Below are 13,646 nucleotides of genomic sequence, written 5' to 3' on the forward strand. Positions count from 1 at the left end.
TATAGACCAAACACAAGTACTGTCATTGCTCAAATCGATATCTCCGGATATTCGCCGTGAGTCTTGAGATAGCCATACATTCGAAGCTTATCTTCGACTATTTCCAGATATTCGATCTCCGTGCAGCTCTCGATAGCTACGCCACGACAACTTGCGAGCAAGTATGGCCTTCGTCGGAGCTTCTTGGCACTCCCACCACGCAGTACAACTTCGGACTGTTTCTTCTATGGTCTCTCACCAGCTGCATGCGCTAGAGCTCATGGACATGTTCACGTGGTCAAATTTCTAAGTCACAGTCTGGTGCTGTAGCCGGGGACGTCGTGAAAACCCTCAAGAAGCGGCGGCATCCCGATGATAAATATTACACTGCACCTGTCGTCCAGCCGCTGCAATAGGTGTCTTCTCCCCCGCAATGTTCCTCGTCCGTCGTCTCCTGACGGCTCTCGCACTTGGCCTTGCCGTCAGTGGCACCTCCGCATTGCTCTCGTCTCGTGTGGTCCACGAATCACGCCGGGGTGTCCCCAGCGGTTGGCGTGCCGTGCGACGTGCTGAATCCAGCGTGGTGCTGCCTCTGCGAATCGGACTCGCTCAATCCAACTTGGATAACCTTGAGACGTTCGTGTTGGACGTATCTCACCCTGACTCCCCCAACTACGGCAAGCACTGGAGTGCGAAGCAGGTCGCGGACACGTTCCGCCCTTCCATGCAGACCGTCGACACCGTCCGTGGGTGGTTGCTCGACAGCGGGCTCGAACCGGAGCGCGTCAAGCTCGTCAAGGGGGGCTCATGGATCCAGGCCAACGTGACTATCGAGCAGGCGGAGCGGTTGCTTGGCACGGAGTACTATGTATACCAGTTCGGCGAGGAGGGTGAGGGAGGGCGCGAGCATATAGCGTGCATGGAGAAGTACTACCTGCCAGAACACGTCTCCAAGCACGTAGAGCTCATCACACCAACATTGCACTTCGATGTCAAGAACAAGCGTGAGATACATCAGTTTGAGAAGAGGACTGCGCCCGCGAAAAACATCGGCCAGCCCGGTTTGGGAGTGACCTATCCGAAGACTACAGGAACCGTTCAGGTAGGGCTGCATTGTGCTATCTCGTTCTCTTGAAGCTCATCTTTGTGCAGGAGCTCCTTACCGAACTCGAGGAATGCGACGAGCAAATCACGCCGGTATGCTTGCGCGCTCTGTATAGTTTCTCCTATACCCCCGTCGCCGTTGATAAGAATACCATCGCCATCGGTGAGTGCCAACATATCTGATCTGTTCAGACTACAGACGTTCTTATACCATTAGTCGAGTACACCCCTCAGGCATACGTTCCGAGTGATCTAGACCTCTTCTTCAGCAACTTCTCTCCCAGCCAAATTGGCGAGCGACCGTATTTGTATTCTATTGACGGCGGTGTGTCTTCGTCTTCCATGCGGTTCATAGATGATGCATCTGATGCTTCCGCCATCAGGCTACATCCAGACTGAAGGGACAGGATTTAACTACAATGGCGAGTCGAATTTGGACTTGCAGTATTCGATGGCTCTTGTAGGGCCACGGCAGACCGTCTCGCTTTACCAAGCTGGAGACGATGTTGAGGGTCAGCATTCGTTTCCCTGACTCCCGGTCTCTCACGCTCGATTCCACCTCACAGGAGCATCCTTTAACAACCTTCTTGATGCACTCGACGCGTCATATTGCACATTTGAAGGAGGTGACGACCCGACTCAAGACGCCGCCTATCCTGATCCGTATGGAGGCTATGAAGGTCAGCTACACTCCAATCCTACTCGAAGATCTGCGCTGAATGCCATGTAGGCCCCGAGGCGTGCGGTACTGTCACTCCTGCCTACGTGATGTCTACCTCGTACGGGTACAACGAGGCGGATCTCACACCGTTCTACATGGAGCGCCAGTGCGCCGAGTACGCAAAGGTTGGCTCTGCGGCACCCGTTCTTGTCCGCATTGCTCACGCGGTTATGTCGTCGTGCACAGCTGGGCCTGCTCGGCATGACAATCTTGTACTCCTCCGGTGATGACGGTGTTGCAGGTAACAGTGGCGCTTGCCTGTACCCCAACGGTACTCAAGCAGTCGGCGCACCGATGTTCAGTCCCAGTTTCCCGGCAACTTGCCCCTACGTAACGAGTGTCGGCGCGACGCAAGTTAATCCTGGGGCAACTGTTCGTCGACGTCTTCGTTTTTTTTTTCAAGTGGCGGTGCTGATGCATAACTTTGGGGCAGGTGTATGAAGCAGAGAGTGCGTGCGAGCAAGTGATCTACTCCGGCGGGGGTTGGTCGAACGTGTTCGCGATGCCGTCTTACCAGAAGACTGCTGTGGAGAGTTACCTATACAATTACCCTCCGCCGTATTCAGCGACGATCTGGAACTCCACTGGCACGTCCCGGGCCTTCCCGGACATCGCTGCGAACGGGTGAGCAGCACAGCGTGAACATGGGATATTGATATTGAGTGCCAATTGATGTGGTTATTGGCAGAGCGAACTACGTTGTTGCAGTTCAAGGCGAATACTACCTCGTATACGGCACATCTTGCTCCTCGCCTGTCTCCGCATCTATCCTGTCGGCGGTCAATGATGCGCGCCTCGCTGCTGGAAAGGGTCCGATAGGGTTCATCAACCCCACCGTGCGTGTTGGTAATTTCCCCCTCGCCGTTACATGGCTAATAAGTACACTATTATGGATAGATCTACACAACGGCAGGAATGGCGGCGTTCAATGACATCACAAACGGTACGAATCCTGGCTGCGATACTGTCGGGTTCTACGCGGAGCCTGGATGGGATCCCGTCACTGGTGTGGGCACGCCCAACTTCACTAAGTTGGTTTCACTCTTCCTTTCGCTGCCGTAGCCGAAACCGACTTCAGAGACACGCGAGCGTTTCATTTTACATGGATTTATGATGACAGGGTCATAATTCAAATTTGTGTTTATACCGCGAGCAGATGCGCCAAGGCACAGCTTGTCTTCTCGACACTCACGGTTGCGCGGAACGTTCAGAGCGTCGAACTCATCAATATCTGAGGAGACTTAGGTCTCGGCTAAAAAGGAAAATAGCGCCCGAATCTGGGCCTCTGGTTCCTTCGCAGGACCTAGTAATGCCAATACCTCACACGGCGTCGCTGTTGGCCTTCAGATTGCCACTTGCAGTGTAGGCTGCTGGAACATTCCCCATCCAGGCAACAGCCCCAGACATTACAACCAACTATGATAGAGTTGACTTCTGAGCGCCCGCAAATTGAATCCGAATAATCGAGGCTACACCGTTCGGAGTTGTGTCTGCATCAAAGTCCAAAAGGCCAAGCGTTGTCAATCCTAACCAGCCTAACTTATGATGGACCTGGATACAGTGGCTGTGCATCCGCCAAACGCCTCATTGGTCCAGCACCGTAAGTACGCCGTCCAACGCTCTCAGCCCATGTATACTTAGAAGATCTCCCAATGCCTCATCCTTGGGTTTCTCTGAACTTTCAGCTTTCATATCCCGTCACGAGGGTGCGTACATCCTCTGGCATGAACTTCCGTTTCATCCCATTCCATGCTCATCTTTAGCCTTTCAGGTCTACCCCCTGGCACTACTTCACCTCCATTACAGCAGGGATATCCTTCGTGGTGCTCACAATAAACACCCTACTTAACGGTTAGTGTAGCCAGTATCAGTCCAATTATACTTATTTATTATTCAGTACCGATCTTCTAGTCGTCGTGAGTGGATACGATAATGTCACTGTCCTTAGTCAGGACTATGATTTTGAACCTCATTACTGGTGGTGAGTGTGCACATATCATCTCTCTGGTGGCTGGCGCGAATACGGAAGGAGGGATCCTGATGAGAGCTCCTGCGACACTGATGGTTCATACCGATTGGTACGCACCGAGGACAGTCGAGCTGCCCTGGACGAATGTACTAGATGACGCGTAGCTTCATTCTATTTCCCTGAGGCGCTGGCCGGTGCACATACCTTGCTCACCGACTTCTTTTGCAGGTCGCCATTTATCACAACCCACAACCCACACTGTCAGAGTCACCAATTCCTCGTTGGTGACACTTTCAACACAAATGTCTCGCTGTTCCAGTATTCGTTGTTGGCTCTTGAGCAATCCGGCCAGTCGCCCTTACCAGCCTATGGCTTCGCCTACACAGGCACACCATTGAATGCAATTTGCAATCACCCACTGGAAACGAATACGTTTGGCGTCCTCGTCAATAGGTTGCAGAAAACGGTACAGAGCAAGGTCGGCTTCGCTATCGGATGACAGTGAATCGTGTATTTATGATCTCTCAGGCTCTGATCGTCTGCTTCGATGTCAGCCAAGATATCCAGGTCCTTGCACTTCAGATGAGTTGGTCGATGGGCTTACTCTCAGCCGACAGGAACTTTCTCTCGTACAATCCAAGTAATATGACCTTTATAGACATACTCAGCGCCCTTGCCGTAGACCTACTCGTAGGCGTCGTCGCTGCGTCTGCGAACACAACGGTCGGGATCGACAGCTTCGTCGCAAGTGGACACATGTATTGTCCTGAGTATGAGGCGGCGAACGGCAGCTGGGCTATAACACCGAACGACGCTGAGGTACAGCAATGTCAGAATTCGTCGACGGCACTGTACACCAATCCTGTCCAGTTCTCATATTCGAACGATACCGTGCTATCATCAAGCGACGTGCCGGCAGTGCTCGACCAGTCCATTGCGAATTATCTGCAGGCGTTGAATGCGGCTGTTCTCGCGGATATCGGGCTGTGGTATCCGAACAACATCTTCGCCTCCCCTGGGATGTTCAACGCGACCATCGCCCCGAACGACGCGGTCGACGCTGCTCTCACGCGAACCCCTGCACTCAGTTCTTTTTATACGTTCGAAAATCAGACGACGTCGGCCGCGTCGCTGATGCGGAAGACAGGCATGATACCCGGGTCACTCGATACTTCGCTCGTCATTCCGTCCTCCGGCCAGAAGCCAGCGACGATCGCCCTGAGCTACCTCTGCCAAGTCCAGCGAATTAAGAGCCCACTTAACCTCATTATCTGTGGGTCTCGTACCTTTCGTGTAGTGCGTATCTAACATCAGTTGTCCAGCCGTCATTGTTGCCGATGCATCCATGTTTACCGCGTTCTACGCGTTCTGGATACTCGCAGCTTCGGTGTTTGCTCGACGCAAATCTAGAGAAGGTGAGGTTTCAACTAAGTATTCCGCCGTTCGTGTTCTGTGTGGTGACGTCTGTTGGGCCAGCCAACGTGTGTGAGGGGCACATGCTGTGCCGAGACTCGTTCGTCATGAAGAATCGAACCTCTGAGGATGATCCTGGCAGCGGCGTGTCGCTGGTAACACCTGCATATAAGGACGAGTGGGAGCAAGAAGGTTAGGTTGTGTGTTTTCGTGCTGAGGTAGGGTGCGCGGGGCCGTAGGACCTATCTACATGCAAAAATGTTGATCTGCAAGTTTCTGCCTGATTTGCTAGGATATTCGCGAACCTTGGGATTCCCGTTACTACTCTGCAACTCGTGACCCTTGAGATGCACCTGCAGGGCCCACCTATTCTCCCAAAGGTAGTTGTAGACACTCTGCTTCAACCTTCGTGCCTCGGATACACTCTCCCGTACATGCTTGCATAGGTCGGAGTGAACAGCTGAACGCGCTCGACATATTCTGAAACTTGTGCCATCCTTGAACCAACAGCCTTGTTTCCTGATACTGTATGTACTGCATATAGATTCTGTCCTTCATCGCAGAGTTCGTGTATTCTACCCCGTCCGATCCGTGGCAGCTTGAACAAAGCACAGACAATAAGTATTACGGATGAATTGCAACATAAATTATGCTAAAAAATTGGGAGCAAGCCTGCAGAACAGACTGCCAATGCGCAATGGCAGTGCATCACATAATCCTACACTCCTTGTCCTCCAGCTTATGGCTCGTGAATCCCATCTCCTCAAACGTCTGCGGCCCCTTCGTGGTCTGACGCGGTGGAGGCGCCAGTTTTGGCTCAGGTTCATCACCTGCCGGCGAGCCCGATGGACCCGGCCGAGTAGCCGCACCAACACCAGCCATGTTCTGATTCTGCCTCTGCGGCCGAGGCACGGGCGACGATGGGAGACCTAGGCGGGGAGAAGGCGACGTCTCTGAGGCAGACGAGGAGCCAGGGTCGACAAGGCTATAGCGCGGGGCGTTCGCGAAGGGCCGCTGACCACCAGCGGGAGACAAAGGGTGTACGTTCGGTACTATGTTCGGGTTGGCAGGCTGATACGGGACGGGGCTGGGGATCGGCGATGCATTGGCCGGAGACCGTGATGGCTGGTACGAATTTTGGACCCCAGGAGGGATGGCAGCGGCGCTCGGTTGTGAGGGCTGGTAAGGCATTACACTGTGGTGTGGGGAAGAAGAGGCAGCGTTGGGTCCGTTGGGTCCTGATGCGATCGGTCTTCCCCGCATCGGTTGCTGCTCGTTCACAGCAGGTAGGCGCATACCTCCCATACTGGGAGAGCTGCCCTGTGTTGGTGCACCATACGCAGCTGCCCCGGCGACCACACCGGTACCGGCCCTAGCTCCAGCACCTACAGTATTGGCAGCAGCGTACGCAGCACCTGCACCCGCGACTGCCGCAGATCCAGCAGCGAGTCGTGCGCTCATGAGCGAGCTTTTGCGTACGTGATTGAGCGATTGGGGGTTCTGACCGTTTGCGCGGGGGGCACCTGGACGCGCGTCAGAACGTTGCTTCGCCTGCGTACGCTTGCGCACGAGGGTACTGTCGGTGAGATTATCGTGCTCCGCGCGCGAGAGCGCCTGTGGTGAGGGTTGCGAGAGCGCCTTGAGGCGATCCGTTGCGTCTGTATTCCCATCCTCTGAAGCCTACCACAAGAGAGAAAATCAGATGCATGAAAACGGTCTAAGATGGACGCGCGCACTTTGGTGTACCATTTCAAGGCAGTATCGATGTCCTTGGACCCGCCCACACCAACCTCGGCGTAGTAGCCCATTGCGAACTCCGCGCTTGGGAGACCCTTGCGAGCCGCCTTTTCCGCGAATGTCCACGCGAGCCCTTCGTCCTTATCGAACGCGCCTTCGGCCCCGCACAAGAACCACTTGCTCAGCGCCATATCCGCTTCGATCTCTCCCTGCTGACTCGCGAGCGAGTAGTATTGTACGCTGAGGAGGGCATCAAATGGGAAGGGCGGCTGCGCAAATTCGTACGCATGTCCGAGCTTGTATTGCGCTGGCGCAAAGTTTAGAAACGCTGCACGCTCGAGGTGCCGACGTGCCTCCGCCCCCGGGGTCGAGCCTGTAGGTACGTACGGCGCAAAGAGTGCAGGTTGTAGCTGTATATGAGTGAATTCGCCGAGCAGCAGTAACCCGAAGACGTATGCGGGCTGCGGGGACTCAACTGACGCGAGCGTCGCTGCGCGGTGCAATAGCGGTAAGGCTGCGTCATAGTTCGCTGGTAGCCCGAGCTGACCCATCAGATGCGCCATGCCCATGCGCTGAGCACAGCCTGGTCAGCCAATCCGGTCAATCAAAGGCTGCAGGCAGGCACTCACATAGAGACAGCTCTCGTCGCCGAGCTTGGCGCCACGCTCGAAGCACTGCTTAGCGTGTGCGGCATCTCCGAACGTCTCGTAATCGCGACCGAGTCGAAACCATGCCGCGTAAAAGCCACCCTTTGCGGCCTGCTCGAAGTGTCGGAATGCCGACCGAGGGTTATGCGGGACAAACTGCCCGTGCGCGCCTGACGACTCGCACGTTGCAAGCAGGTACAGCGCCTCCGCCATCGGGGGATCGCGTTCCGACAGTTGGAGCAGTATAGGCAGTGCTGCGTTCACCAGTCGTTGTAGCTCTGGTGACGGCTCGCTTGACCGCTCGAAGAGGGAGAGCACATCCCTGAGCCAGGCTATCTTGCGCACTGGATCGTACGTCGGCTGCTGCACCGCCGGCAGTTGTGCGCCGAGATTCGATGCCGTGGGTATCGGCGCCGTCAGCGACGGAGACACGTTCGTCGGTGCGGGCGACGACTGCAGTGGTCGCTGGGGAGTATAGTTGGAGGAAATAGATGAATGGCGTATTCGCTGTCCCGGCGCGAGCGGTGGGTAGGCGGATGGGGAAGACGGCTGATGGGCTTGTTGCACCGCTGGCTGAGGCATCGCACCCGCCCACGGACTCCAGTCGGAGCCTACAGGAGGAGGAAGCGGGCTCACCGTGCGGGGATCGGTCCCTGGAGGTACGGCGAAGCCTGGTGGACGAGGAGATCTACCCCGATACGGGCCCTGGACAGCCTGCTGGTCGAGGGTACGGGCCATCTGGTCGAACATCAGGAGGACTAGAGGATGATGTGGACGAAACAGCACGCACGTTCGCAGGAAGATCGGGCTGAAATTTATGCGGGCGCGGAGCTACGAGCGGATCGTCGAAATGGGGAGCAAGTCGGTCGTCTGGATGGAAGTCAGGGGGCAAGGGTGGAACGGCAGGAGGAAGAGAGTCGGATCGGTGACGGTAGTCGTCGTAGTCGTCAAAGGGGCGCGGAGGAACAGGAGGTGCAGCCATTTTGTGGCAGCAAACACTACCTCGGCGTTAAAGCGGGAAGGGTGCGATGGATACGATAGATGTTGCGGGGACGAACGACGGCGGCAGATATTGAATCGATTGCACAGCAGGAGCACTGCCACCGGAACCTGCTTTGAGGCTTAGCAGCTAGGTTCAAACCGGTACGAGGAGAAGGCAGAGTAGAGGACTGTGTATAGCTATCGTGAACATGATGGATCATTGCCTGGTATGAGATAGAGACGAGCACGCACGGGCACGCACCTGTGCAAAGACCAACGATCAGGTAGGTGGGAGATGGGTATGAAACAGCAGCACGTAGAATGTGGCGGATGAGGTTGTCCAAACGCTGCCTCAGGTGGTCAGTACGTGAGTGAGAGAGGACTTACTCGTATGTACCTTCTACACTTGTACCATGCTGGACATGGGCGTACGTTGGAAAGACGATGCCAGCGCACCGGTTGGGAAGTCGGACGTCGGCCGGGACTCGCCGTTCTGCATGGCGAACAAAAAAATCTTTACGCGAGGTAATTATATGCATCCACGCCGACGCACCGTAGATCTTCTGTTTCTACGTAAGTATCCTGCAACGCTCAAGCGCGCGTGGGCATGCGCAGCTTCCGCGCCCAATGCCATGACTAGCAATATTATCCGTTTCACTCTCAGTCGATGCACCCATGCCCGGTGCATGCCTGCGCATCACTTGTCTACACCTTGCAGCAAAAAGCCTTGCAGACACTGCTCCTGACCCGGGATATATCGACCTACGCCCCAAACGCATCCTCCGAACCGTGATGATATTCGAACGAGGCATCGCGCAGCGACTCGTCAACGTTCTTTCAAATAAGCTAGCACAGCCTGGACATTTGGATTGCGACTGCTCTCCACCGTCGCGCGCGAGAGCAAATCTGCGAAAGATATGAGGTTATTCGGTCAAGGTGGAAAAAATTATACCGACCACTGTCCGTGCCGGTTGGAGCTATTGTGAAGTAGTGTGGTGCCCAACCATTCAGTGTTAGACTCAAGCCTTCGGGACCGCCGTTAGCCTTCCATCCAAGAGCTTCTGCTAGCTCCTGGTCAACGTAAAGTGTTTGATTATCTAGAAGCACCTTGAACTCTTTGGGAGGGATCGTGGAGAGGTCACAACTGCTCGAATTGTGTCGCAAGGAACTTCGGAACATGAGCGAACAGCGACAACGACATGCACTGTGCACGAGCCGATGGAACATCTTCCACGAATTTAGATTGGCGCGAAGGGCTCTTCAGGAGAATGATTCAAGTTGCACTCGACTCATTCGAGAGCCGCGGCTGCAGGAGGCGGCCGAGCAAACTATAGTTGGAGCACCAGGAAGCGCCCATCATCACGTGTATTTCCCCCTCTTTCACTTTGGATAAGCGTACGTATTCACGAGCAAGCAGAACAAGTCGAAATGTCGCCATGCAGTCGGTAATAATCATTCCAACGTCTTCACACCGTGCGGACGACGCGGACGATTAGGTTAGGCATATATATGGCTAAGCTCATGAATTTTGACCTCGTTTCCAGCTTCCTTAAGCTGAAAGCGAGACCGTCGTCTACACGAGAGTGCGACGGTAATATTATAATTTCAACAATGCCAATCTGCATACAAGTACATTCGTCACTTAGGCTCTTTGCCTTCTGTCCTACAACGGAGAGGCGGCTGACCGGTTGAAAGAACAATCCCAGTTTGTGGGGGAACGTAGTGTAGGTGATATATGAGAGGATGGGGGACGAGCGAGACTGAGCCTCACCATCTCGCTCGTCGCTTCCCGCGTTGTGAGTAATTCCAAATTTGTCATTGAATCGGCTGAGTTTTGGGAATGTCCAGGATACCCATGACGTTTACAGTTACAGTTGCGGACAATCAAACGCGGTAACTATTTTAGTCCAATTATGTAGAGTCCGGACAGTGCCGGAAGCTTTCGGAAACTGCACAAATGTGATGCTTATGACTCAGAGACTCGATTTGCACGAGCCGATTTCACTAATTCTTATTATTTCCTGTTTTGGACCCAAAATTTTGGCCAACCCCATAATTAATTAGATAAAAATACGAAAAAATATGCAATCGACTCCTTTCAATGAGTAGGGCATAATGCCACAAACAGATGAAAAATATACATCCAAAAATATGGCTATAGAAAATGCACAAAGTATACCTAGAATATGGAATTTGTCATTTAAAGTTACTGTCTTAGATAGCATTCTGACCATTGCCAATCTAGCTATGATGAGCGGGTTCGTGCCAGAGGCAGTTTCAGCTGAAATCTGCGCGAACATGTGAGAACACCTCAAACGTGTGGCGTGAGAACAAATGCGTAAGTAGCAGTAGGATCCCTTACGGAAGCTGGTTGGGTGAATTTTGGGTGGATTCGCAACATTTGAATGAATCAGAGGTTGCGGGTGACTAGCAGGTGGCCAATAGTACCAGTGTTCGCATTCACCGGTCGACTGACCTGTCATGACGGGTCATTGACTTTTCACCCACGGTTCCTGACCAGTCAAGGGATGGTCAGCTTACGTGATATGATCAAGAAACTAACTAATGTACTCCAGTACTCAATGTATATACAGTACGTTACAATGAAAAGAAATTTACTAGATACTAGTGTTAACCTCACTACATTCGTCATTCACACGAAGACTCATAGCTCCACCATGCCAACAGAAGCCGAGCAAGTCCGGGTAAACATGTTCTTGAGTAGGATGGCCTCCGAAAATATTAGGATCTTGTCGCAAGGTGCCTGCAAATGAGGCACCAAGGGCATGAAGATTGACTGAGGGGCACCTCGTCGATCACAACTGGTGGTGCGGGAACAATAGCATTGGCGTCGGCATCCACGAAGAGCGAGGTTTACAATGGATGCGAAACACCCGTCCGTGAGTAGGTCCGAGATGTCTGAGTCATCCAACTCGCAGTACTTAATAGCAATCCATCCATATAGAGTAATACACGTGTGTATATCTTTGTCATCTGTCCAGTTGTTGACCGGTCAGTGACCGTTGAAAATGGAAAATTGAGAAATCGTCAATGACCCCAGTCATGACCGTGACTTGTCTTTGCGAACACTGAATAGTACTCACTACGACCGCAAAGTGGCCTATAAGTGTCGAAAAAATCGCCCAAAAATTTGGCCATCCAAAAACCTCGTGGGAAAAACTATCTGAGTGCATTTTTGGGGGTTTTAAACCTCCCTGAGTCTGAATCTGAAGTCCATTTGTCTCAGAAAAATCTAGTTCAGGCGCTATCAAATTTACCGTGTTTGATTGTCCGCAACTGTACCTTCGCTCGAGACCTGAACAAGTTACTCACGGGCAACTCCATCCTCGTCAAGCCTGGCGAGCTCGAATCTGCGCTTCATAGACCTCGGATGAGAATTCATTATACTCCCGAATCCACTGCCTTCCAGCTCGCCGCATCTCTCGCCTACAGCTTCATCCAGAACCACCCCTTCCTCGACGGCAGCAAATGAACAGCATTTTGGATCGCTAACGAATACCTCAAGGAGATTCGTCACGAGCCTCTCACGACCCACGCACCGGGAGCGGACGATGACGAGCAGATAATGCGGGTCATAGGAAAGGCTCATGAGACGGTGGCGAGGAGTGAGTTGAGAGAGGAGGAACTTGCTTCTGTCCACGCCCGGGCCCTTGGAGTGATCGAATTAGGTGAGTAACTATTGCAGTCTATCTGCGAACCATATGTCCTTGGTAAAGATTGCCTGCCCTTGATGCTTTTCCTACCGATGACTCTGTTCACCTTGTTGTGGCTCTTCATCATGTTAGCATACGATGATTGATACTTGGCAAGTAAACAAGATCTATTCCTCTCACTGAAACGATCGGAAGATAATCACGCAAGCTCATCTCCGTGGACCTTCCTCCAACCCGTCCACGTCTATTTCTCCACTAGCTACTCTGATGTAACGGTCTGCCACGGCGGTAAGGTCCTTGTGAACTTCACCGCTGTCCGCTAAGCCTGGCTTGCCCTGCGCGCGCAAATACTCGTTGGCAAGAAAGAAAGCTGTAATATACGGTCAAAATCTACCGCAGGTGGAACGTTGATAGACACTCACCAGTCCGCTTATTGCCATCTAGAAAAGGATGTCCTACGAGACATGCATCCATAAGTGATGGATACGCGTGTTACAGCTAGGGGACAACCTTTGATCATGCCATAGGAAAGACTGGCAGCCAAGTAAGACGCAGGCTTGTGCGGCTCGTACATTGCTACGTGCAGCGGCCTGGCCAGGGCTGACTGCAGTTCGTTGCGCTTCACGAGTTGTGATACGGCCGGGTGCACAATTTGTGCATTGATCATCCTAGCATATGTTGGCGTGAAGAGCCGAGCCAGGCGCGGGGCCGCGCTCGACATGGTGGAAAAGAACAAGTTGTATTGCCCTATCTGAACCCTATCTACGCGTAAGTTGACCTACTATGGTTTGCTCGTTCCGTCCTGACTGAACCACGACAGCTAGACCGAAGCACAGAGAGTAGTGATTATACCGACAAGCCGCAACACAAGTTCTGTAATAAAGAATAGCTAGTGAAGAAACACCGCAGCCAGCACGTTAGCGAGCGAGCGGACGGAGAACACACTACATGATCGTGGACTCCTCCAATTTTGTAGCTCTTGAAAATCAAACATCTGCAACCCATTTATTCTCGAGAGGCACGTCAGGGCGAGAAGGCGACACCATGGGCCATAGCAAGGGGCCTGAATCACTGGGGAACACGCTGGGGCAAGGGCGCTCGCGTCGTCAAGGGTGAGATGGCAGCACCGTCGGCGTTGGGAATTAAAACCACGATTGGGTGTGAGGGCTGGTATGGTACATAGCAGTGTGTATAAACGGACGATGCCGCAGGAGGTGCGTTCTGTCCTGGACAAGCGGCCGTTATTGGTACGCGGCTACCCTCTGTTAAGCAATCAATAGCCGGTGCATGGTACGACCGTTCAGCCTCGCCGGCGGCCATGAAGGGCTCCTTGTGCGCCTGATTGGTTTCGGGGCTCGCTAGTCGCGTGCGGTAGACTGTCAAGGCGGTGGACTTCAAGCATGGCGCGTTAGCCGGCCGCC

At 53.4% G+C, this 13,646-nt stretch overlaps 4 protein-coding genes across 4 annotated transcripts; 1 reads left to right on the plus strand and 3 right to left on the minus strand.

Moving 5' to 3' along the window:
- Positions 1–412: 412 nt before the first annotated feature.
- Positions 413–5,383, plus strand: SCP_0507750 (Tripeptidyl-peptidase SED1; the record flags this gene model as incomplete). The annotated part of the gene is made up of 18 exons (XM_027758831.1): positions 413–1,081; positions 1,132–1,246; positions 1,301–1,408; positions 1,467–1,595; positions 1,650–1,763; positions 1,814–1,929; positions 1,991–2,176; positions 2,238–2,428; positions 2,493–2,640; positions 2,702–2,835; positions 3,366–3,404; positions 3,490–3,510; positions 3,576–3,655; positions 3,716–3,785; positions 4,002–4,251; positions 4,302–5,046; positions 5,096–5,188; positions 5,250–5,383. 18 exons carry the CDS (start codon positions 413–415, stop codon positions 5,381–5,383), a joined length of 3,342 nt encoding a protein of 1,113 aa, XP_027614632.1.
- Positions 5,384–5,894: 511 nt separating this feature from the next.
- SCP_0507760 (hypothetical protein) lies at positions 5,895–8,552 on the minus strand (the record flags this gene model as incomplete). Its single annotated transcript, XM_027758832.1, has 4 exons — positions 5,895–6,866; positions 6,923–7,495; positions 7,553–8,308; positions 8,361–8,552. 4 exons carry the CDS (start codon positions 8,550–8,552, stop codon positions 5,895–5,897), a joined length of 2,493 nt encoding a protein of 830 aa, XP_027614633.1.
- An 825-nt stretch (positions 8,553–9,377) lies between these two features.
- Positions 9,378–9,730, minus strand: SCP_0507770 (hypothetical protein; the record flags this gene model as incomplete). Its single annotated transcript, XM_027758833.1, has 2 exons — positions 9,378–9,457; positions 9,508–9,730. The coding sequence occupies 2 exons, from the start codon at positions 9,728–9,730 to the stop codon at positions 9,378–9,380; spliced, it is 303 nt and encodes a 100-aa protein (XP_027614634.1).
- Positions 9,731–12,434: 2,704 nt separating this feature from the next.
- On the minus strand, positions 12,435–12,946 carry SCP_0507780 (hypothetical protein; the record flags this gene model as incomplete). Its single annotated transcript, XM_027758834.1, has 3 exons — positions 12,435–12,595; positions 12,648–12,680; positions 12,736–12,946. 3 exons carry the CDS (start codon positions 12,944–12,946, stop codon positions 12,435–12,437), a joined length of 405 nt encoding a protein of 134 aa, XP_027614635.1.
- Positions 12,947–13,646: the final 700 nt, after the last annotated feature.

Source organism: Sparassis crispa (assembly GCF_003851025.1).
Source record: "Sparassis crispa DNA, contig_000004F, whole genome shotgun sequence".
In the NCBI taxonomy this organism is placed as follows: domain Eukaryota; kingdom Fungi; phylum Basidiomycota; class Agaricomycetes; order Polyporales; family Sparassidaceae; genus Sparassis; species Sparassis crispa.